Source organism: Cladophialophora carrionii, assembly GCF_000365165.1.
Source record: "Cladophialophora carrionii CBS 160.54 unplaced genomic scaffold supercont1.1, whole genome shotgun sequence".
Taxonomy (NCBI): domain Eukaryota; kingdom Fungi; phylum Ascomycota; class Eurotiomycetes; order Chaetothyriales; family Herpotrichiellaceae; genus Cladophialophora; species Cladophialophora carrionii.
In genome coordinates, this window is record NW_008481816.1 from 3,509,023 (window position 1) to 3,532,709 (window position 23,687).

The 23,687-nt window shown below is 55.2% G+C and overlaps 9 protein-coding genes and 1 pseudogene across 10 annotated transcripts; 6 read left to right on the top strand and 4 right to left on the bottom strand.

The window, feature by feature from the left end:
• Nucleotides 1-141: 141 nt before the first annotated feature.
• On the top strand, nt 142-1,323 carry G647_01246 (uncharacterized protein; the record flags this gene model as incomplete). The annotated part of the gene is made up of 1 exon (XM_008724647.1): nt 142-1,323. The coding sequence occupies one exon, from the start codon at nt 142-144 to the stop codon at nt 1,321-1,323; it is 1,182 nt and encodes a 393-aa protein (XP_008722869.1).
• A 366-nt stretch (nt 1,324-1,689) lies between these two features.
• G647_01247 (uncharacterized protein) lies at nt 1,690-3,216 on the top strand (the record flags this gene model as incomplete). The annotated part of the gene is made up of 1 exon (XM_008724648.1): nt 1,690-3,216. The coding sequence occupies one exon, from the start codon at nt 1,690-1,692 to the stop codon at nt 3,214-3,216; it is 1,527 nt and encodes a 508-aa protein (XP_008722870.1).
• A 225-nt stretch (nt 3,217-3,441) lies between these two features.
• G647_01248 lies at nt 3,442-3,522 on the bottom strand (annotated as a pseudogene). Its single transcript has one exon. The product of its transcript is annotated as a tRNA-OTHER (tRNA).
• Nucleotides 3,523-4,938: 1,416 nt separating this feature from the next.
• G647_01249 (uncharacterized protein) lies at nt 4,939-6,435 on the bottom strand (the record flags this gene model as incomplete). Its single annotated transcript, XM_008724649.1, has 1 exon — nt 4,939-6,435. One exon carries the CDS (start codon nt 6,433-6,435, stop codon nt 4,939-4,941), a length of 1,497 nt encoding a protein of 498 aa, XP_008722871.1.
• Nucleotides 6,436-7,499: 1,064 nt separating this feature from the next.
• On the top strand, nt 7,500-9,215 carry G647_01250 (uncharacterized protein; the record flags this gene model as incomplete). Its single annotated transcript, XM_008724650.1, has 4 exons — nt 7,500-7,755; nt 7,808-8,781; nt 8,829-8,983; nt 9,044-9,215. The coding sequence occupies 4 exons, from the start codon at nt 7,500-7,502 to the stop codon at nt 9,213-9,215; spliced, it is 1,557 nt and encodes a 518-aa protein (XP_008722872.1).
• A 142-nt stretch (nt 9,216-9,357) lies between these two features.
• G647_01251 (uncharacterized protein) lies at nt 9,358-10,085 on the bottom strand (the record flags this gene model as incomplete). The annotated part of the gene is made up of 2 exons (XM_008724651.1): nt 9,358-9,753; nt 9,804-10,085. The coding sequence occupies 2 exons, from the start codon at nt 10,083-10,085 to the stop codon at nt 9,358-9,360; spliced, it is 678 nt and encodes a 225-aa protein (XP_008722873.1).
• Nucleotides 10,086-10,717: 632 nt separating this feature from the next.
• G647_01252 (uncharacterized protein) lies at nt 10,718-12,524 on the top strand (the record flags this gene model as incomplete). Its single annotated transcript, XM_008724652.1, has 4 exons — nt 10,718-10,817; nt 10,870-11,478; nt 11,537-11,850; nt 11,925-12,524. The coding sequence occupies 4 exons, from the start codon at nt 10,718-10,720 to the stop codon at nt 12,522-12,524; spliced, it is 1,623 nt and encodes a 540-aa protein (XP_008722874.1).
• A 286-nt stretch (nt 12,525-12,810) lies between these two features.
• G647_01253 (uncharacterized protein) lies at nt 12,811-13,599 on the bottom strand (the record flags this gene model as incomplete). Its single annotated transcript, XM_008724653.1, has 1 exon — nt 12,811-13,599. The coding sequence occupies one exon, from the start codon at nt 13,597-13,599 to the stop codon at nt 12,811-12,813; it is 789 nt and encodes a 262-aa protein (XP_008722875.1).
• Nucleotides 13,600-19,629: 6,030 nt separating this feature from the next.
• Nucleotides 19,630-20,968, top strand: G647_01254 (glycerol-3-phosphate dehydrogenase (NAD(+)); the record flags this gene model as incomplete). The annotated part of the gene is made up of 2 exons (XM_008724654.1): nt 19,630-19,712; nt 19,759-20,968. The coding sequence occupies 2 exons, from the start codon at nt 19,630-19,632 to the stop codon at nt 20,966-20,968; spliced, it is 1,293 nt and encodes a 430-aa protein (XP_008722876.1).
• A 402-nt stretch (nt 20,969-21,370) lies between these two features.
• G647_01255 (uncharacterized protein) lies at nt 21,371-23,680 on the top strand (the record flags this gene model as incomplete). The annotated part of the gene is made up of 1 exon (XM_008724655.1): nt 21,371-23,680. The coding sequence occupies one exon, from the start codon at nt 21,371-21,373 to the stop codon at nt 23,678-23,680; it is 2,310 nt and encodes a 769-aa protein (XP_008722877.1).
• Nucleotides 23,681-23,687: the final 7 nt, after the last annotated feature.

Consider the following 23,687-nt stretch of genomic DNA (forward strand, 5'->3'; position numbering starts at 1 on the left):
TGGTCACTTTGGCACCGTCCGCGCAATTACAGGCTGCTTGCAAGCCGGAGTGGGCGCAGGCGCACACAAACGCACAGTCTGTGGAGCCTTGTCAGGACGCCACTGATATTGACCTTTCTTACCTTGGGCGGCCTCTGGCTCATGGCGCGGATACTCTGGTACCGAGGAAGCACTCCGGCGAATTTGTCGTTGTATCCTGATGCCGAGTTGATCAAAGCCAATGTCACCGTCCCGCACGACCGCGGCATCCGACCTATCAACCCACCCCTCAGCACCCGGGGACGCGACATTATCGATCGAGATGGGCGCCGCATCAAGCTCGTCTCCGTGAATTGGTACGGAGCGAGTGATGTTGACATGGTTCCCGGTGGTCTGAGTGTGCAGAATCGCACCGAAATCGCTCGGATCATCCGTGAGCTAGGATTCAATAGTGTTCGGCTGCCATATGCCGACGAACTCGTCCACAAGAACCCCTTGATCGATCCCAAGCACCTGAGTGCCAACCACGACCTCATTGGACTCCGAGCGTTGGACGTGTATGCTGCTCTTGTTCGAACCTTGACCGAGGCCGGATTGGCTGTGATCGTCAACAACCATATCACGGAAGCGAGATGGTGTTGCGACGGGAACCCTTGCGACATGGGATGGAAAAACAGTGACTTAGGTCCTTTCTGCCCCGTCCGGCAGACGGAGGAAGACTGGGTACAAGACCTCCTGAGCGTGATGGAGCCCCATATCAATGATCCGCTAGTGGTGGGTGTCGACCTGCGGAATGAAGTTCGTGGGTTCGCTGGACGTTTGATGTGGAATTCATGGGCTTCTGCAGCGGAGCGTGCTTCGGAAAGACTGCATCGTCTTCAGCCGGAGTGGTTGATGATCGTCGAAGGGGTACAGTCGGCCAACGATATCAGGGGAGCGAAGGATAGGCCGGTTCGCCTCGTACGTCAGAACAAGGTAGTGTACTCTTCTCATGTATATGGATGGTCAGGCTGGGGCTCGCTGGTGCCGTACTGGTATCGGACGTACAAGTCTTTCGCCGCTGATATGGCGACGAACTGGGGATATTTGCTGCAGACCGACACAGCACCCGTGTGGGTAGGGGAGATCGGGGCCCCAAACTCGCCTTCCAGGCGCGACTACCACTACTGGAAGAACTTGATGAAGTATCTGAGGGAGTCCGATGCCGACTTTGCATACTGGGCGATCAATCCACGCAAGCCGGGCAGTAATTCTGTCGAGTCGTACGGCTTGCTACACGATGACTGGCAAACACCCGTCTACGACTATAGATTGTTGGATATGGCCAGGTTGAGACAAAAGTGAGCATTGGACATTGAGCGTTAACCCCCAAGAATATGAGAGGCAATAGTAGGAGGATCTAAGCTCTGGGTCACCCCTAGTCGCCCTGGACCATGTACTGTGTACTCCGTACCGTGTAGAGAAAGCTCTCCCGGCACGCCCGGCTGGTCCGGCTTCCTTCTCGGGGTATGATTGATGCGGACGCCGATATCGTTATCAGCGCGCTGGGCGAGAAGCTCTGTGATGAGCTCGGCCAGGAGTTTCTCCGTCTCGAGGGACCTCGTGCGCATCTACTCGTTACTTCATGGAGTCCTAGTCGTGTCGCTTCGCCTCCGGGTTGAGGTGTGAGGAAACCGGTGGCCACTCAAACCGTCTGTGCAGAAATCAACGATGTCTCCGACAGAGATCGATCCTCTACTGCCCCAGAACGAGCCTGCTCCCGAAATCCAGGGCCATGGCTTCTCCAGATACAGAGGATACGAAGGCATCCAGCCGTCACCAGAGTATAAAGAACACCCGAAGCAATGGGAAGACGTGCACCAGCCGCAGCCGGGCTATCAAGATGAAGGGGAGGATGATGATGACACACAATCTATGTCGATGGAATCCACAAAGTCCGCCCTGAAGAGAATCATCGGGTTCTTCTCTATCGTGGTACTTATGGGCTTTGTGGTAGCCCTACTGAGCCCGCGCACTGCAGATCAAACGCCCATTCCTGTCCCCAAACGGCCTCAGAGCATCGAGGAACGGGTGTCGCGCATCCTTAACCACACCCCGCTGATAGACGGCCACGTCGACCTCGCCATCTTCATCCGCGGCCGGTACGAGAACAAACTACACACCAAGGAGTTCAAGGAGAAGTTCGAGAACGGCAACATGGAAGATAATGTTGATCTGCCGCGCCTGCGCAAGGGCATGGTCGGCGGCGCGTTCTGGAGTGCCTTCGTGGTGTGCCCGGAACACGCAAGCGAGGACTTCTCAGACGAGCAGTACGCCACGGCGGTCGCGCACACACTGTCTCAAATCGACGTGCTCCGACGGCTGCAGGCCGAGTATGCCGGGAACTTTACCTTCGCGACGACACCGCTCTCCTGGCAGCTGGCGAAATTCCACGCATCGAGGAGTTTGATCTCCCCGATCAGCATTGAGGGGTTGCATCAGCTTCCGCAGTCTGCTCCACTGTCCACGCTGCGGTTGTACCATGCACTGGGTGTGCGTGCAGCGACACTCACGTGGAACTGCCACAACGCGTTCGCCGACGCGGCGTTGATTTCCACCCGCAACGGCACGCACGTGGCGCCTTACCATCGTGGCGGGCTGACTTCTGCGGGACGAGAGGTCATCCGCGAGATGAACAGATTGGGGATCCTGGTCGACATTTCACATACGTCGTATTGGACGCAGAAGGCCGTGTTGAGCAACAACACCTCCGCGGCCCCGGTCATATACTCGCACTCGTCGGCCTTCGCGCTGTGCCCGCATCCGAGAAATGTCCACGACGATATTCTAGACCTGGTCAAGCAGACGGGGAGTGTGGTGATGATCAATTTTAGCCCCGGCTTTATTTCGTGCTTACCGCCACCGGATGAGAGCGTGTTGCCCGAATTCTACGAGAAGAACAACACACTACACCAGGTAGCGAGGCACGTCGTGTATGTGGGCGAGAGGATCGGGTACGACTTTGTCGGGCTAGGAAGTGATTTCGACGGTATGGGCGAGTTGACGCCAAGGGGCTTGGAGGGCGTCGATAAATATCCTGACCTGATTGCGGAGCTGCTGAGGATGGGGGTCAGTGATGCCGATGCTGCGAAGGTGGCAGGAGGGAATCTGATCAGAGTATGGGAAAAGGCCGAGGGCGTTGCAAGCAAGCTGCAGCGGGAGACGCTGGAGGGAGAAGATGCCGTCTCTGGGTGGTGACCTGTCACATATGGCTGGCTTATCCCGGGTGCCCGGATGGACAAGCTGAAGGAATTGGGAAAGCCCTCGCTTAGTAAATCAGGCCCACGACGCACAATCATGCATTTCCCTCTGTGAACAGTGTCAGACGTGAAACCCAAAAAAAACGAGACACATCCGTGGAGCCGAGTTGTCTCGAACCTGGTCCTGTACTGCAAGCTCCAAAATGGAGCAAAATAAGAGTTTCTCAGCGACATGGAATCGAACCACAGCCACCTGGGCGCGGGTCTTAGACCGCCAGGTATTCTACCACTAAACTATCGCTGATGCTGATTGCGGAGGATAGGTCCTCTACAGCGAAGAAGGGCTCTTGAATTGTTGGAAAAGAACGTGTTTGTGCATTTGACAAGGCAATGTTTCCACAGGAGAAAATCGGGAAATCAGGAAAGCGAGCAGTTTAGGTGGTGAGTCAGCATTCGCGTGGGCTGAGCTGATGAGTGATATGAACTGCCTTGCATGCTCCAGTCGTTTGGCCCTCACGTGGAAGGTCGGATTGGTCGATAGAATTCGTGAAAGTGCCTACCGTCGATGGGATGGAGGGCTGTCATTGTAGTCGATTGGTCCAGATATCCAGCGCGTTTGAAGGGAGAGGTATTGGGACCAGTTGTTGCCCGATTGCGATACTTCCTCTTGCGCAGAAGGCTGGCCAACTGCCAATATGGGGGAACACTCGCTTCTAGACGAGCAGTGTGCCCTCCACTATGCCTGGCCGTCGTTGCCTGTGACCTGCATACTCTGGAAGAGGGCTGGTGCATGTTTGGCTGGAGGCACCACAACCCTGTCGCGCATGGCGTTCGTCGGGTAGCGCAGCCACATTCAGTATTGTCGGGGAGCGTTCAGGACGATGCAAAGCCTGAAGCCATAGTCACTTTCTCCAGCGTACCATGGAAGAGCTTCAAATCAATGTTAGGTGGAGTTGGCGTTGACAGGAAAAAAAACAGGTCACTTTCCCTCCCAAGCACCTGCCAAATCTTTGACTTACTCACCGTTGATCACGGGCTGTGAGTGTCCGGACAGTTCCCTGGCAGATGAGTTGCCCTGCACAGCACACAGTCTTCACGAATTTGCCCGACAGCCTTCTCGGTTTTAGTGAACGATTTGAGATAGTGGAAGGGCGAGAGAGAAATTCCTCATGTGCTAGGGATACTTCAAGTCGTGTCCACACGGAACCCGCGTTCGAGAAGATCGAGCTCGAATCCTCTGGCTTCCAATGGAAGGGTCTTCCTAGCCATGTTCAGATCTCCTGGTCGACTTGTCTGGAAATTTTACCTGGAGGACTTGCCCTGCAGAGACTGTCCTCCGAAAGCTGGGAAAGTCCCAACATGCCACGGCCGCAAGGCTGACAGCCACGGGAAGGCTTGCGTGACTTCAAGTCAGTGAATGCTATGAATATCTAACGCGGATGAGTCTAAATCTTCTTGTCCCAGAGTATAACATGTTTTTTGCGGGCTTGACTCTGTTTTCACCTTTTACTGAACGGGAGCGCGAGCTGTGCGGAAGGATTCCGGTAAGAAGTCGAAGCCTTGGACTCTTGGCGGCTTAAGTAATCGTCACGCGTTGACACGCGTTGCTCGACCGAATCTCGCCGCTTCGAAACCACCTGTCAGCGACGCACCTCTTGTCACCATCTTCCATCCCCCAGCTGAGGCCCTTAAATGTCTACCTCGTATGCCAGCACAAGAACTAGAAATAGTGTCTCCATATCCCATCACGTCGAGCCTTGCCGATTTTATCCGTCACGTCCTTGGACCCAAATGCATACCAGTTGGTCGCCATGGTACTCTTGATATTGTCCAACGTCCGCTCGACAGCCGCGATGAACTTTTTACTAGGCACTACGTTTGCTTCGACCATGGTTGCTAACGCGGCCAGAAACTCCCGCTGCAATGCTTGATTATCCTGCTTTTCGGGCTCGCCGACGAGTAAGGTAAGCTTCTTCTCTTGATCGGTGCCTAGGTACCTCACGGAGAACCCCCCGGAGCTGTCAGGCGCGTTGTAGACCTGGCCAACCCACAGTCCAGCTGTTGTCGAGCGCCAGTCCCTGTTTGTACGGGGTTCGTGGACGATGTTGTAATCGGTCGTGACTTTGTGCCACACGAAGTCATCCCCGGACTGGATCTTTAGGGGCAGCGGATCGGGGGCGCTCTGATCGAAACCGTCCGTGGCAAAAGCTACGCTCGCAATCTCAATTTCCCGCGTCGGCTCGAGGCAAAAGATGACCTTGGTCACGATAATGACAACCTCGATCCCGATCCACGGGTACGCCCAAGCGGTCAGGCCGACGATCAACACGGTTGAGACCACATCCAGGACCCCACTAACGAGGATCAGGGCACCCGCGACCCTCAAGATCGGCTGCTCGTATCTTCCCCCGTACAGCTGGAACCCGTTGAGGTTGTCGAGATGGAAACTGAGGACTTCGCAGGTGACGTTCTCCCCAGCCGTGGGCATCTGGAGGCAACGATATTCCGGCGAACCCGTGCGGTTGAGCTGAACTTCAGCCTTGCCCTGGCCGCGGGCGATTTGTATCATGATGACGGCCCCCAGCCACAAGGAGACACAGATGACCTGCACAATGATCAACAGCCGGCCGGTTCCATCAGCCCCATTCTGGACCGCCAGAAAAGTCTCTGCACCGTAGACTGCGAGATAAATGACGGATCCCAGCAACAGCCTTGTGTAGTTGTTCTGCTTCAGTCGGATAGTCGACGGGCACCCTCGAGCCTGGAACCACGTTTCCACCATGTATGCCTCGGCAGGGTTGTGATTGATGATCAGGTTCGTCGTATGCCGCTCGGCGGTGCCAGAGGGGATGTGCCGCAATTTGGGCATGTACCTGTTCACGTACTCGTCGTGGGCGTAGGACAACTCGGCCACGGTGTTGCGGTAGAGCTCAAAACTCCACAGTAGGATGCCCAGCTGCAACTTGGATAACACTCGACCGGCGCCGATCCCGGCCACCACAAACGACGCGGGAAAGATGCGACTGGCGATCAGCTTGACATTCTGGACTTTGCCCGTCAAGACCGGAAGGAGGGTGAGGATCGAGTTCATGCCGTTGATGTTCTGCACCGCCGACTGCCAATCCCGTCCGCGGACATCGGCAGTGAGGTCCCTGGGAAGGACGAGAGCTCTGGTCACGCCAAGTATGGCGAGGAAGGCGGCGTGGATCGCAGACATGTCCTGTCACCTTTTCGCCTCTCCACCTTGTCTTTCTCTCGCCGTGATCGTCTTTTCGTATGGCGAAGGGAAGGTCAAAAGACCTCAGAGGCCGGAAACGGCTCTGAATGCCCATCGAATGTCACGTCAACCTCGACGGCACTTCAGGTGGTTACGTGACCTGTCTTCAGGAATTGGCGGGTGTCTCAGCCTCATATTCAACGATCTGGCTGAGAGGCCCGAAATGGCTTCTTGCATGGACCGGGGGCTGGCCACGTGATTTGGAAGAAGCAAGCGATAGGTTGTCATGGAGAACAGGCGCTGTGCTACACATCACGGCCAGAGACTTGTCCGCCTTTGGGCGCCTTTGCGGCTGAGGTTATGAGTAACTTTTGTTCCTTTTTATGCCCTGGAAGAAAGGATTCTCGTCCGCTTTGCAGACGGCGACCTCAAGATTATCGTCCTGCATCAATAAAAGTGTACAGCCTCATCGCTCAATTGCAGCGAGTCGACCCACTTCCTGTGTCACGACCAGCGGAACGGCGAGTGGGCACGAGCCGCCCTTCAGGCTCTCCAGCCGTATCTGCGGGAGCTGAAGTCCGTTGCGAATGATTCGCACTGTCGTATGGTTGGCAGTTTAAGGCAGCAGACGTTCAAGATCCTTGTGTCGACACCGCCGTATCCTGACATGGGATTTCCTGGATCAAGGACTTCCTCCAAAACGGTCAGGCAATTCGTCATTGCCGTGCTCATCTGGTGTATATATGAACTTCGATTTCTAAGAACAAGACCCAATACCGACAACCTTGGCCTGAAAGGCGATCTTGGCAACGCAGTGATTGGGCCAGCCAAGAGCAAATGCAGGAAGGGAAGGTTAGTGATTCAACGTCGCCTTATTCAGGCCTCCCACTCGTGCGTCCAATGTCTCCGAGCATACAGGCGTTCCAACATGGCCTGAACATTATGTCTCCGAGTGCATTGTGCCGTATTGTCCCATATAATATGAATACAAAAGGTAGGTATCATGTAGGGAAGGGACTCCATCCTGTCATCACCGCCTGTGCTCGCTGTACAGAAACACCGCGATGTCTGAGGGAAGAGTTTTTGAGCGCGTGCAAGTCTTCGCACAGAACGTCCACTACATTCGGACTATCTTGCTGCTCATCTGTGTTTGGTTGACATGGCAAGCACTGCTCTTCCTCTACCGTCTCACAATACATCCTCTCGCCAGGTTCCCTGGCCCTAAACTTGCCGCAGCGTCGTACTGGTATGAGTATTACTACGATGTCTCGAAGGAAGGAAGATTTATCTGGAAGATCATGGAGCTGCATGAAGAGTACGGTAAGCAAACGCAGAAGCAGGCTGTTTGGCAAGGACTACAGTAACATCCGAGAAGGGCCGGTGGTCCGAATAAACCCAAACGAGCTTCATTTCAATGACCCAGACTTCTACGAGGAGATCTATCATGGCAAGAAGTACAAGACTGACCGCGACAAGTGGTTCAATCTCGATCACATCGGACAAGGACTCGCTTTCACCATCGACCATGACCTTCACGCACGACGGCGGAATGCGCTGTCCCCATACTTCAGCATGCAATCTATTCGAGCCCTCGAACCGCGCATCACAGATGTTGTCGTGATAATGTTAGACCGGATCCACGAAGCGTGTCAAAAGGGCACAACCATCAATCTCTACCACATGTTCACTGCATTCGCGATGGACATAGTCTCCGAGTACGCCCTTGGGAAAGACCTCTCGATGCACTTCATAAACCACCCCGACTTTGGCAAGGAATGGGCTGAACTTACCGTCGCGATCCGAATGAACAACTTTGGGAGACATTTCAAGGGGATAATGACAGTGCTGGTATCTGTCCCGGAGTTCATCATGGTCAGGCTGAACCCGCGATTAGGCGGATTCATCGACTTCCAAAATATCTTGAGAAAGAAGGTGCAACAAGTCCTGGATGAGCAAGGAAGCAAAAAGGCAAAAGACGAGCCGACGACGCTGTTCCGAGAACTGATCAAAAGCGACCTGCCCGCCGAAGAAAAGACTCTACGACGCTTGACGGATGAAGCCAGCATGGTCTTGGGAGCGGGAGGTGAGACCACTGCGCAGGCGCTGGTGCGGACTTTCTATCACTTGATTGAGAATCCACAGATTATCAACAAGCTCCGAGCCGAGTTGACTGTCGCCCTTCCTGAGCCGAACACAATACCGTCCTTGGCAGCGCTCCAGAACCTTCCGTACCTGAACGCGGTGGTCGACGAAGGGGTCAGGATATCGTTTCCTGTGCCAGCAAGGTCGCCTAGGGTGTTTCATGATCATACTCTGCATTATGACAAATGGACAATCCGGCCTGGGGTGAGTACTGTGACATGTGTACGTGTGTCTGCTAACTTGCAACCCAGACTGCCGTCTCCATGTCGCCTTGGATGGTCATGATGAGTGAGAAGATATTCCCCGATCCCTTCAGGTTCGATCCAGAAAGGTGGCTCGGAAACAAGGAACTGCGCAGATATCAGGTGGCGTTCTCCAAGGGGAGAAGGGCCTGTCTCGGGATCAAGTGAGTCCATTTGTGCTCAAGGGGATGGCAGTTGAGAACGAAATACTGATCTTCGCGCAGCCTTGCCTACGCCGAGATGTTGTTTGCGATTGCAACGATCATCCGCAACTTCGAGCTGGAGTTGTTCGAGACGACGTGGGAAGATGTGGAGATTGTGCATGATTTCTTCGTGGCGCTCCCAAGGTTCGACAGGAAAGGTGTACGCGTCAAGGTGAAGAAAGAGCTCTCTTAAGCAAGGCTATTTACAATATGAGAGTCCCCTGCAGTGTCATGCTCCGTATGAAGGCTTGGGAAGACGACTTATCATCACCTGTCCTGGTTTGTCCTCGACATCATGGATTGACCGCCGTATGCCCTTGATGTATAATTCAACTTCACAATTTCGCTTTCGCTTCAAGCTCGTCGGGAGGAATTATCCTCGTTGTGGTGAAGGGGACCTCGAGATGATAGAAGACCTGGTCCCATCGATCGTTTCCGAACCAATCTCGCCGATGGCCCTTGGAATTGACAGCTTGGATCCAGGGCGCGCCGAATGCGCCAGCACTGTTCGTCAACTCGACGACGCGCTGTTTGTTCTCCCGACTGAGAGCGTTCTTCATAATGTCCTTGATTTCCTCCTCGCTGAAGATGCCGGCCAGGGCCTTGATCACACCTTCCGGCTTCGAGATATTGATGCCCTTGCTCCAGTATGCCACACTGAACGCCGGGAAGGTTTGCTCGAATTTTTCAGCCGGATAGTGGTCTTTGACCCAAGTCGCGACGCGGACGGCCTGGTCCCCGTCAATCCTCGAATTGGCCAAACAGCGTCAATGATACTCACGAATAGGGACAGGATCGGGAACTCCTTGGGCCGGACCGCTTTCAACCCCAGCATCTCGCCGGTCAAGGTGAAATCTTGCTCGCCGAAAGCCTCCTTGTACTTCGGTGTCGGCGTGAATGGGTTTCCAGCGCTGACACGCGCGGCACCCAGGTAGAATGGGAATATCTCGACCGAGACGCCATACGCGTTGAGAAGTGGCCGGTAGCGAACGGCATTGGTGAAGCCAAACCACGAGTACGGCGAGACTGTAGATGCGTAATGAGTTTGCGACGCATAGCACATGGATGTTCGAGGCCCGATACTTACCACAATCCACGAAGATGGTAAGCTTCCCTCCCTCTGGATGCTTTTTGGGGAACATCGACATTCTGAGAAGCTCCGGAGTCGTCCTAATTACAGCAAGGCTGGCGTTGGACCTGCTGTAGTCGGCTATCCGTGGTGTGCAGTTCAGGCCTCCTCCACGACGGACGGACGCTGGCTGGAGGCTAATCAGATTGCGTGATGCACGCTTCTGCTCTGCTCGGGGTTCTTCTCTGATAATCCACTATTCTCTGTGCATGTCATGAAGGACAATAAAATGAATCGGTCTCCAGAAGGGCATCTTACGAGGACGACAGCACAAACTCTGTACAGTAAACCGAGGCTCCCCGGCGCGTCGCCGTCCCGACTAATCAATAAAGCAGGTGCCGACAGCATACTCGGGATCAGACCTCAGCCCATCTCCCTTCTCAGCTATTCCGCTGCGACACAGCTGGCTACGCACGAGACGGTGTCTTCTAATCAATCCAAAGAGAGAAATGCTTCGGAATGGCAGGGAGGAGGGCTCCCCCATGGCGCAGTGCTGGCGACAGCCACATCTTATACCGCAGCTGTTCGAACAGCGGCCCTGAAAGCACTGTCAAAATCGCAGCACCATGCCTATAGAATCGGCCTATCAACCGATCACCGTCCCTCCGGTCGATGTCTGGGACTTCCTCTTCGAACGACCTGGCCGCGAATTTCCAGAAGATCACGGTAAGGCGAGTGGAAAGCTTCACGGGGTAGCCTGAGCTAACAGTGCGTGAAGTTGTTTTTGTGGATGTGGCAGCACAGAAGCAGCAGTCCGTCCGCGACGTTCGCGATGCTGCCACACGTTTCGGCCGAGGCATGCGACACCAGTGGCATTGGCACGAGGGCGACGTGCTGGCGATTTTCAGCCCCAACAGTACAGATATCGCGGCCGTGACGTTCGGCACACTCTGGGCCGGGGGCATTGTGTGTCCGTTCAACAATCTGTATACCGTCGGTGAACTGGTGTCACAGTTGAAGTCTTCGCAGGCGAAGGCCCTGGTCACCCATGTGGCATGTCTGGAGGTGGCCCGAGAGGCTGCCTTGCTCGTGGGCTTGTCGCTCGACCGCGTCATTCTAGTCGGATCGCGAGACCCGAAAGAACAGTTCAAGCACTTTTCCGACGTGCAGACATCGATGGCCGACGTGCAGAGAGTGCACATCGACCCGAAGGAGGGCTTGGCCTACCTGGTGTACTCTTCCGGCACCACGGGTCTGCCAAAGGGCGTGATGCTGACACACGAGAATATTGTCGCAAACATGCTACAGGCAGCGGTCATGGACGCGCAGCAAACGCACTGGACCAAGGACAGCACCATCGGGTTCCTGCCCATGTACCATATCTACGGTGAGCACAGGAGTGTTCAGTCGCAGCGCACATCAGCATGCTGATCCGTGGGACGCAGGCATCGCAGTTCTCCTCCTCCAACCAGTCTTCCGCGGTGTGCGAGTCTACATGATGCAAAGATTCGAGTTGGAGCCGTTTTGCCGCCTCATCCAGCACCACAGAATCACGTTCGCCTACGTCGTGCCGCCCGTCGTGCTGGCCCTGGCCAAGCATCCCCTGGTCGGCAAATACAACCTGAGCTCCCTCCGCATGATGCATTCGTCCGCGGCACCGCTGACGGATGATCTCGTTCAGATGGTGTACAAGAGGCTGAAAGTCCCGATCAAGCAAGGATACGGATTATCAGAAGCCTCTCCCGGAGTGGCTTCACAGGTACGTACGCGACAAAGAGCTCCCTCCCACATCTTCCATCACACTGAATTACTTACGCTCGACTCATTCCGCAGCCATGGAGTGAATGGAACAAGACCGTTGGCTCAGCCGGGACGCTCCTCCCGTCTATGTCTCTGAAGTGCGTAGCGGATGGGATAGAAGTACCGTTCGGCGAGTCAGGAGAGATCTGGATCAAAGGCCCCAATGTTTTCAAAGGCTACTACAAGAACCCACAAGCCACAGCGGAATCGATATCCCCCGACGGCTGGTACCGCACAGGTGATGTGGGCCATGTCGACAAGGACCATAACCTCCACATCACGGACCGGGTCAAGGAGCTCATCAAGTACAACGGATTTCAAGTCGCTCCGGCTCAACTGGAAGGCCTGTTGCTGGCGCATCCGGCCGTCAACGACGTGGCTGTCATTGGCGTGTACAGCAGAGAGAAGGCGACGGAGCTACCGAGAGCGTACGTCGTGGCCGCGAAGGGATACACCGCCGGGCCTGAGCTGGAGGGGGCAATTTCCGCGTGGTTGAACAAGAAGGTGGCTCCATACAAGAGGCTCCGCGGCGGGATTCGGTTCGTGGATGCGATCCCCAAGAGCAATGCTGGCAAGGTGCTCCGTCGGGTTCTGTCTGAACAGGCGAAGAAGGAGGAGTCGGTCCGGTTGTAGGGCGATACAGTATCTCTCATGGTGCTCTCGGGGATTTACCTTTTGGCCATTAACCGGTCGGCAGAACACGTACTCCGTACATTTGGCTGCACACGAAGGGAACTAAAAAGGAATTGGAAATGCACACAAACTGCCTGCTGTCATGATTGAGCTCGTGTTCGCTCGCCGTGCACACAATACGACCCAAGACAGGAACTCCAACCATGATGATAAATGACATTGCTGTGAAAGGCTACTACTACCCTAAGCATACAAACACATCCCTTCCTCAACCGTTCCGTGTGTGCTACAATTTCGAGAACATGCTCTCGCCCTGCGGCCGAATATCCAACTCATGCGTCCACGAACTCCGCGGCTGCGTGTGCAGGAACCAATACGTGTGGGCCAGATCCGCGGGCGCCACCAGATGGGCATCCACGTCGTCCAGCTTGCCCTCCTGGCCGCGGCGCTTCCACTCCCTCCTCGACCACTCGCCGATCAACTTGCCGTCGACGGGGCTGTCGACGATGATGTGGGCCGCGTGGATGCCCTTGGCCTGGTACTCGCGCGTGATGATCTGGCACAGCGAGCGCAGGCCGAACTTGCCCGGCGAGAAGCTCGACAGGCCCGGGTTGCCGCGCAGGGCGCCCGTGGCGCCCGTGAACAGGATCGTGCCTTTGCCCGCGGCCAGCATGTCCGGCAAGACGCACTTGGTCGCCCAAAACGCGCCGAACAGGTTGATCTTTGTGAAGTTCTCAAACTCCTCGGACGACGTGTCCAGGATGGGCCGGCCGTTGACGCGGCGCGCCCCGGCGTTGTACACCAGCACGGACACGGGGCCCAGGTCGGCGCGGATGTGCTGGAAGCTCGAGAGCACCGAGCCCTCCTGCCGCAGGTCGGTGATGTAGTACTTTGCCGAGCCGGCGCCGTGATCGGCCTCGATGCCCTTGGCCATCTTGTGCAGCTTGTCCTCCGTGCGGGCCAGCAGCGCCACGTAGAAGCCCTCGGCCACGAAGCGGCGGGCGACGGCTTCGCCAATGCCCGGGCCGGCGCCCACGAGGGCAATGATCGGTTTGTTCTGCTTGTTCAGAGACATGCTGTACGCGGTGTGGGTGTCGTTGTGGGTGCTGGTGGGGGCTGTCGAGGTTGTCTGCCGCCTGTTCTACGGTATTGAGATCAGGATGTCGTGTCCCCAAGGATGTGGACGGGGACCTGAGAAGACCGTCAACCACAGCTCTCCTAATCTGTTCTGTCCGGGGTGCCTCCAATGTCAAACGATGTATACAGGAATCTACTCCGTACTACAGTGTGTCAACGATATTTCAAGTCATCATGCGGCAAGGAAATCTCGATAATTACAGTCCCATGTGCCACGGTGTGAATCAGTAATCCTTTAAAGAGGGCGGAAATAGCATCGCCCTGGGCCTTCAACCTCGGTAGGCTCGCCCACCGCCGGTGTGCCGCCCGGCGTCTTGGTGGAATCGTAGACTGCCGTCTTTCGCTTATGCACAAGGTGGGAAGCAGGTCCTCTTTGATACGCACGTAACTTCACCTAGGTAGAGTCTGAAATTGTCATCTACTGCAATGGTCGTGTAATTCTCAGACGCAGTCGTGGAAGGTGAAGCGCTGACAAGGACTGTGGCCTTCGGACGCCCACACGTTAAAGCACCACCTAGGTAGGTAAGCACCTAAAAGAGGACCATTCCACTCATTTAGGCATGCTCGAATGCCCGGCAGTCGGGCCCCGGGCACTCGACTTGGGGCATCTTCTTTTAAAACAAGCCACCTCAAACACCGACAGGGAGCCCTAGTAGTAACTCGTGCAGCCTTCATTCAGTGGCTACCACAGTAGTATATCGAACTCGTGACACGAGCTTCCCGTGAGTGCCATGACTTTTGCGTCCGCGACACTTTATTGTTGCGGGTGCGTGCATAGGTTTCACTTTCCATATGTACCCCATCATATGAGCACGCTGTGGCTGTCTCGCTGTGCAAGCGCACCGCGTCTAGGCACCCCACGCCAAGTCAACGCGCACCTGGTACGAGTACCTATCCACGCCAGATGCGGTGCCTACGCGCCAGATGCAGTGCCTACGGTACCTCCAGGAACGTACTTAGGTAGCGAGCTAGTTAAGCACGTAACGTGGTGGTTGAGTGGCAGGTATTGGCCTCCCCGCTTCCCCGCAGTGCTGATCAAGTCCTCGTTAATTAATCAAGGCATCCTTTCCACGACGAATACTAAGTAGGTTTCACGTGTGATGTTTGAATATTTGGGGCAGTGAACACGCTTTCCAGGTCACTTTGCTTGAACAGGTCGAACGTCATTGTTAAGTTCATATTCGTTCGGAGACGCTGGGAATCTTGTCTTGAGTTCGTCGAGGCTGATTGATGACATTCTCTCCGTGAAGACACCTGATTAAAGACAAGTAAGTCGTTCGTTAATCATGTAGCGTTTCACGCCGCGAAACAAGTCTACGAAGGCGTCCCGCTCCCAACCAGGCATGTCTCCTCAGACGCTCTCACGTGGTATCGAACATTGCTACAATGTGTCCCGAAGAGGTGATCCGGGGCCACTGCCACGAGACGGTGTGAAGGGAAAAGCTGTGCTAAGACACTCGTGTTTGGAAGTTCTACAGCGGCCCTCACTATAACTTGCTCATTGGTGGCTGTGGCTGACCGGTCCCGACCGAGCTCGAAAGGATGAGCAAAACCTCCCCGTCCTCGCGTTCAATACGTGCGAAAAGCTCTGCTCACGTCGGAATATCATGGATCAATCCCATGACTTGTCCGGCATACATACCACACCTGGATCAACAGTCAGCAAGGAAACAGCAACTCACGCCATGCTGGATGTCGCCCCCCACCAGGACTTCCCTGCCTTTCGCTCCGCTCACTACCCGTCGCAAGGAAAGGAAAGGCACCTGTCGATACCTGCCCTCATATTGAGAGTGCTCACGCGAATCATCCAAAGTAATCGACACGCCCAAACACGACCATTCGAGCGGCCTCTTCAGCGGGAGAACCCGAGGTACATGGCATTCAGCCTACCGTAAAGTAAGTCCCGAGACGTGTCCGCGTAGACAAAGGAATAACACGGCCGTACTATGCGCCCGTAAACGTCGCCATCGATGCCGTTAATAACCACGACCCCAGGATCCTGAAGCATAGGACTCGGGCGAGAACCCAAAGAAATTGAAACGGCACTGTCCCCTGCCAGTCCTGTACTCCGCTCCAAACAACTAATTACCTAGGCTAGCCACAGGAGGTCGCTGCGAAAAGATCAATAAAGACAGAGTCCTTGCAGGTTGTGCCTGCAGTCGGTCCCCACGAATCAATAATATATAATATAGATGCGCCATTCCAAAACAGCCGAGGTGAGCCATCTATGTAAGCGCAATCTGGACCTGACCTCACCTGCCAGATTCATGGATTTCAGCAGTCCTCGAGAAGTCGTGCAGCCATGTCGACAGGCCAGTGAAGCCATTGACTGCAACTACGAGCCGAGAAATTGCCAAAGAAGAGGTCTCCCCGGAACAACACTGCCGACAGTCTATGGTGCCGTCAACAAACAAGGTGTATGACTTCACAGTTGGAGCAGAACAAGGACCCCCAGTGGTCCGAAGAGTGTTGTTCCAGATACTCGCCAGGCGGGCGCCGGCGCACGAGATCACAGACGACGCAGTCAAGGTCTTGAGAGGCTGCGGGATCACCACCACGGGCCTGGGTGGAAGGATATCGAGGACTTTCCATCACATACAGTACAACTTCGACGCCATCCTCGGGGGCACGGAGAGGAGATGCTCGGAGACCTGGGGCGTGCGGCAGGCGATGAAATTCATGCCAGAGGCCATGTTGTGATGAGAGGGTGGTCCAGGTACTGTAATCATCGACTTCGGTGTAAGGTAGGCAGCCAGGCAGACAGGCAGATGGTCAAGAAAGCGAACAGGCAAACATGCTGGTGAGGGGGCCACTACACTGTAGGGCGGTGAAACGGTAACAGTAACAGCATACCGTTGTGTTCCGGTTCGAAGCATACCAACATATAGTATTACAAGACATGGAGTTGTATGAAAGACTGTACCGCAAAGCGACCACGAGGACGACAACGAGAGCGTGTGTCATCCCGGACAAAGAGGGTCAAGGAGGAACACCAACCGTGTGATCCATGCTCTGCAATAGGTTGCCTCATTGGACATGTGCTATGTACACTCTGTACACTGCCTATGGCCTACATACTGTTCTGTACATGACTTGAGACTTTTGTGCGTTACATTGTACATCTATGCTTTGGCTCGGCATCGCCGTCCCCCCGTCCTCGCTGCAGACATATCCCAGAAACATGTCTTCTCAATGTACACCATAAAACCGTCGAATACCCAGCTGCTAGCAGGTGACTCTCGACCGCGTCTTGATGTCGTCTTCCGTTAGCGACTGCTAGAAACGCACGACGTGCGGGAACGGTCTAGCCAGGCTGAAGAGAGGCTCGTCCGGACAGCGAGCAGACCGAGTGGTGGTGCGCGCATCCAAGGCCGTAGCCATCGTGGTCTTCTCCTTGTGACTGTGAGAGGTCGCAATCCGAACGATGTTGAGCGCGTGTCTCGGCCTCCACATCTTGTGGCAGCTGCATGGCTTGCTCCGCTCAAGGAGGACCAGGTGAGCTTCATTGCTTTCCTCTGCCGACGTTGCGTCCGTTGCGTCCATCTCGTAAACGCTTTTGATGTCCCATGAGCAGAGTTGATGATCTCGCATATAGGTTTGGGTGTCGCGCATGAGCTCGGCGGAGCAGTTTTGTGCATTGCTGAGTAGTTCTGGATCGTGAGCAAATGTTTTCATCCCGTCGAGGGGGAAGACGGCGCTGAAGACCTTGTAGGTCTTGTTCTCGCTTTCTCCGTGAGACCATTGAAGAACAAGAATCATCTGCTCAATGGTGATTGTCTTGGTGCATGGCTCGCGCTGGGAGGGACTGTGTGCAAGATCTGGCGGGGTGAGGCCTACCAACATACGGAGAGAGGAAGGCATAGTGACTAAGTGTAGTTGTGTTGTAGTTGTAGTTGTGTTTGAGGTGTGTTTGAGTCTGTGGTCGTGCTTGCTGGTGCTTGTGCTTGTGCCTGTGGTCGTGGTTGTGGTTGTACTCGTGTCGGGGTTAAAGACTGTAGACCGATGGGAAGTCGATGGAGGCCACAATCGATGGGAAGCACAGCTGCTTTATAGACCTGAAGGAGGACCTGAGAAGGGACGCGAAGAGGACCTGTACTGCTTGTGAGAAATTTGCAGCTCTGAACCAGAGAACTGCCGCTTTCCTTCGAGGACACAGGGTAGGTAGGCCCGTTGGTCAAAGCACCAGAACCAGAGACTGTTCGCCCATCCAGACCGCCCACTGGAAATCGACTCATCCCCATAGTGGCTTTGGCTCCAGCTGCTCAGGTCCTCATTGTCCAAAGCAAAGCCTGGTATTCTACCAAGATCTGCATTCTGGCAGCGTTAAGGGTGCTCCGGCGCGACTGGTTCGGATAAGGAATTCCGAGGTGCCCGATGCCCAAGGCTTGGAACCATGTCCGTGCGGCAGGTCCTCTTCGTGAATGTGAGTGGAAGACCGAGAACCACCACTCCGAATCTTTCTTGGTTGAGCCAAGAGAGAGCCACATTCGATGTTATCCGGACATGTTGTACGCTGAGTTACAGGACAGGCAGGGTGTCGGTGAGCTGCCACGCAGGCAGAGTTCGACTCTGCCACTTCGGAGCCCTGTCGGTATGCAGTCAAAATTTCACGTTGGCGCCAGGGATGCCAAGTACTACGGTTTTCGTATTGAGACTCAACATCGTAAAAGGCGATGCAGCGCGTGATGGTCGTCTGGAAAGGCTCACTTACTGTTTGTGCTCCTTTGCCGCTTTCGGCGACGTCGTTATGGACTCCATGCGAGATTAACTTAACCGTCAAAGCGATGAGACGGACCTACCAACAGACGTACCACAACTTGGCTCTTGAAGATGAGCCCTCCAAGGTCATCTGAGAACTAATGTCGGAGCTATTGTTGACATCGCTGTGCTCTCCCGTACATATGTTGGTATGTACGAGAAATGTACCATGCTACCCTACCAGAAACTGGCGCTCCGCCAGTCCTGCTCGGTCTGTTGGAAGAGTTGAGCCGCATCGATCCTAGGATAGCGGAGCTGCTGCTGAGCCTTTCAAAATTCATCGACAGCCGACCTTCTTTGCAAGGGGGTCACAATAACACCTCGTGTCACCTCGTAGATAAGCGGAATAGATGGCTGTACTACTCTGCCGGAGTGGCCTGTTCCTGTCTGGTTTTTCGTGAGCTAGCACAATGTTCTGGTGCCAATACTGGTCATAAGTGTACTTTAAGACATCCCTCGAGGATTGGGGTCGGTCCGCAGGTAGCAGACGCGGATTAGACATCAAGGCTGGCTGCCACAAGACCTTCCTGAAAGTGTGTCTTGTAGTATGGCTTTTGATGGATATCGTTAGGCTCCTCGTGAAGATGTTGACAGTGTGATCGGTCAAGAGGAATTCCTTGCGTCATACAGGACATTTCACCACACAGGGCGTCGAGAACCTGAAGAATTGGTTGATAGTATTCAAGGACTTAGTTGCCAGATCCGTTGTCATCTTGAAATCTGCTTCGCCGCGGCTGAATCTGACCTCCATGACGACGGGTCTGATCTCGTTGCATGTGAAATGTTATTGAGAAGATCCGAGGTCAGAGGTCAGAGGTCATGGTGACATCGGGTTGTGCGAGACGCGAGACGCGAAAACAAATATCGATCAGCAGTGCGCCACGCCCGAGCCTCGGCCTTGGGGCGCGTGGCTGTTCGGTCTAGCGGCGCCCACTAAGCGAGATAAGGCCTAATCGATCAGCTGGTCCCGCCTATTCGATGTTCCTGCGTCACGCGAGATGTTGAGCTGGACCAACGGTCCAACATTTTGCGTCAAGCAACCCACCATTCACCAGAAATTCAAAACGCAGGACGAAGTTGCTTTTGATACCCTGACTAACGTCACTGCTAGCACTGGATGCTGTTGCCTTGTCGTACAAGTCTGTTCCTTCGTTTCTCGAGACTTTCTCTTCCTGTTCATCGTTTCTCCAAACCAACACCAGCCGTCACCATGGATAGTCTACGAGCGAAAATGTCCGGCCTCACACCCTTTCAGAAGAAACACAAGGTCACCGTGATCGGCTCCGGCAACTGGTAGGATGGATCCGGTGCTACAAGAATGCTGGACTGACTCAAGTAGGGGATCAACTATTGCCAAAGTGGTTGCTGAGAACACCGTCGACCATCCGGAACTTTTCGAGCGAGATGTGCAGATGTGGGTTTATGAGGAGGAAGTCGAGCTAGACCACAAGTCCAAGCACTACAACGAGTCTTCAGAGCTCAGCAAAGGCAAGCAGAAGCTCACCAAGCTCATCAACACTTTCCACGAGAACGTCAAATACCTTCCCGGCATTCCTCTGCCTCACAACGTCATCGCCAACCCGGACCTCATTGACGCGGTCAAGAACTCGTCGATCCTCGTTTTCAATCTTCCCCACCAGTTCATTCTGAACCTATGTAAACAAATGCGAGGTCATATCCTGCCGTTCGCCCGAGGCATCTCATGTATCAAGGGTGTCAACGTCCACGAATCCTCCATCAGCCTGTTTTCTGAGACGATAGGCGAAGAGCTGGGAATATACTGTGGTGCCTTGTCTGGTGCAAACATTGCCAGCGAAGTGGCTCTGGAGAAGTTCTCTGAAACTACGGTGGCATATGACCCTCCACCAATGGACTCGCGCACTCCCACACCCGCGACATCTCAGGGCCCTAGCCCAGCCTCGAGTCATGTCGACCTCACAAAATTAGCACACAAGGATGCGTCGGGAAAACCGTCGAAGGTCAAGCTGAAGCCTCTGCCAGCAGAATACCATGCAATTGACCACGACACCTGGAAGAAGCTATTCCATCGACGGTACTTCCACGTCAGGGTAGTCTCGGACGTCGCCGGTGTGTCACTTGGTGGCGCTTTGAAGAACGTTGTAGCTGTTGCAGCCGGCTGGGTCGATGGCTTAGGCTGGGGAGACAACGCCAAGGCTGCTGTCATGCGAGTTGGGCTGCTTGAGATGAGAGAGTTCGGCAACAGATTCTTTCCTCATACCGTTCAGCCGGACACCTTTACGGTTGAGTCGGCTGGGGTGGCCGACTTGATCACGTCGTGTTCAGGTGGTCGAAACTTCCGGTGTGCCAAGATGAGCATTCAAGAAGGCAAATCGATCGAAGAGATTGAGGAGAGAGAGCTGAACGGGCAAAAGCTGCAAGGTGCAATGACTGCGGGCGAAGTCAACAAGTTCCTGAAATACAAGGGCCTGGAGAAGGACTTCCCTTTGCTCACAGCGGTATACGACGTCCTACAAGGCAAAGAGAAGGCCGAGAATCTGCCCGACCTCATTGAGCCAGAAGACGAGTGAATTGGCCGCGGATTGTTTGAGCATATACACGACATTTTCTTTGCCATTAGGCATTTTGTTTTGCCGAGGCCGGATCGCCTGATGAGGCGCGACACTTGATACCCAATGACGATGCACGATGGGATGGGATGAATAGTCAGTCATACAGTGATGAGAGCAGAATCAGAATCAGAATCAGAATCCAGAACCAGGGCGCTGTTCCAGGGCTTGGCGTGGATCAAGCATTCCTGCATGGAGGTTTTTGCAGCCTCGTTCCTTGTAATTGTTCTCATCAACCACGGTACCGTAGACAGCGACGGATCGTTGAGGGAGTCAGGGACAAATAAGTCTCCTCTCTAGCAGGTTCGTCCCTGCGCATTACAATCATTGGGATTCCCTAGTTGAGCCCTATTACCGGCAAACATGTCGGCCACGGACGACGTGGTTGAAAGACCTGCCCCTGCTCAACCTCGAGTGAAAAATGATTCCTCGCCCACGATGCCCACAGCCACCGAACAGCCAGACGAACGATCATGGTTCAGAGTCACCGAACAACGAGATGAATCGTCACCGACATCCCCTCTGCTCATCCCGGCCCCGCCGCTCGCCTCCAGCAGATATAACCGCCAGCTGCTCCTCCCACAACTCCGCCTCCGCGGGCAAGAATACCTCCTGTCGTCCAAAGTGCTGATCGTCGGCCTCGGCGGCCTCGGCTCCCCAGCCGCACTGTACCTCGCCGGCGCCGGCATCGGCACCCTAGGCTTCATGGACGGCGACGCCGTGGAAGTCAGCAATCTCCACCGCCAAATCGTGCACACCGAAGACGCCGCCCGCGCGGGACTGTCCAAAGTCCGCTCGGCCGCGGCGCGGTGTAAGGCTCTCAACTCGGAGATTTCGTACGTGTGCCACGACAAGCAGGCCACGGGGGCCAACATCCTCGCCACGGTGGCGCAGTACGACCTGGTGCTCGACTGCACGGATAACCCGGCGTCGAGGTATCTGATCTCGGACGCGTGCGTGATTCTGGGCAAAGTCCTGATCAGTGGCGCCGCGCAGAGAGGGGAAGGGATGCTCATCGTGCTCAACTCGCCGCCGCCGCCGCCTGCTCCGCGGGCGGGTGCGAGCACGGGTGTGGCTACGGGTGCGAGTGAGGGTGCGGGTACGGCTCCGACATCAACTACGCAGGACAAAGGCCCGTGCTACAGATGCGTGTTCCCTCGTCCGCCGGCCCCTGAAACGGTGCGCTCGTGCAGCGAGATCGGCATCCTCGGACCTGTGGTCGGCACGATCGGCACGCTCATGGCCGGGGAGGCCATCAAGGTGATTTCCACGGGAGGGCATCTCCCGCCGTCGCCGGTGACACCGACAGCCCAGGGTAAGAGCGGCATCACAACTTCTGGCGCGGCGCCTGAAAGGCATACCATGCTTCTCTATAACACGTGGGCGACGGATCCGCGCAGTGTCTTTCGCACAATCACGCTGCGAGGCCGGCGGAAGGACTGCCTCGCATGCGGCGACGACGAGACCCTCGCGCAGAAGAACCTAACCAGGATCACACCCGAGATGATCTCTCAAGGACGGCTGGATTACGGGGCTTTCTGCGGCGTCGCGGACGACGTGAGGCTGTTGGGCGAGGAGAATCGGATCAACGCAAGTGAGTTTCTGGAAGAGCACGCTCGGCGGCAGCACCGTGGTCATGGCCATCACGGCGAGACGAGGGCCGACGAGGGAACAAGGACGAGAAAGAGGAAGAGGAAAGCCATTGTCGTTGATGTGCGTGAGGAGCATGAGTTCGAACTGGGACCCAAAGTCGGCGGGAGCGTGAATATCCCGCTGTCGAGGATTCTAAGGCACGGAGACGCCGCGTTTGATCAGCTCGGGATTGACTTTGGGACCAGCACTGGAATAAGTCACCCCGGAGGAATGGTCGATCAGGAATGGAAACGCCGTCTCCCGACCACAGAACAGGAAATCGTAAAAGGCTCCGAATCCGAGGCTGATCCACAAGGCGGCCAGATCAACAAGGAGTCACACATCCCCATCACCGAGGGGGCCAATGTCAACTCTCATAGCGCTGGGCACGGGCAAACAGTCAGGGTTGATCTAGCATTCCTAACAGAAAGCTCAGCGACCGGCCCGGACGGAGGGATGCTTAATCGAGAATCACATATCCGGGCCGGGACCAACGACGGGGACAACTATCAGGGGAGTCACAATAGGCCTGATGAAGAAATGGTCAATCACGAGACCCATATACCCCTGGCTGCGGCTGCACGAATCGCGACTTCTACGAATAGTGCTGGTGCAGGCCCAGACGGCGGTATGGTCGATGACGAGGCGCATTCCCCCATATCCGAGCCCGTGGCAAGACAGTCGACCTTTTCGAGTGCTAACTTCCCGTCGAGACCGGGGGAGATGTTTAAGGGGGGCAACGAAGATGTTGGGTACAACTTCCGTCCGGGCGACGACGAGAACAACCACGACGACGACGACGACGACGAACCTCCAGACGTGTATTTCGTCTGTCAGCGCGGGAACGATAGTCAGATCGCGGCGCAGAAATTGATGACGAGTATTCAGACTGTCCAAGACGCAACCGGAAGGGAGACAGCTACAGCTACAGCTACGGTCGCAGCAGAGCCCAAGGCGCGAAGACAAAAGGTCCCATGGATCGGAGATATCAAAGGAGGGTTCCTCGCCTTAGAACAATATGCGGCTTACCAGTCACCGTAGTGGTGGT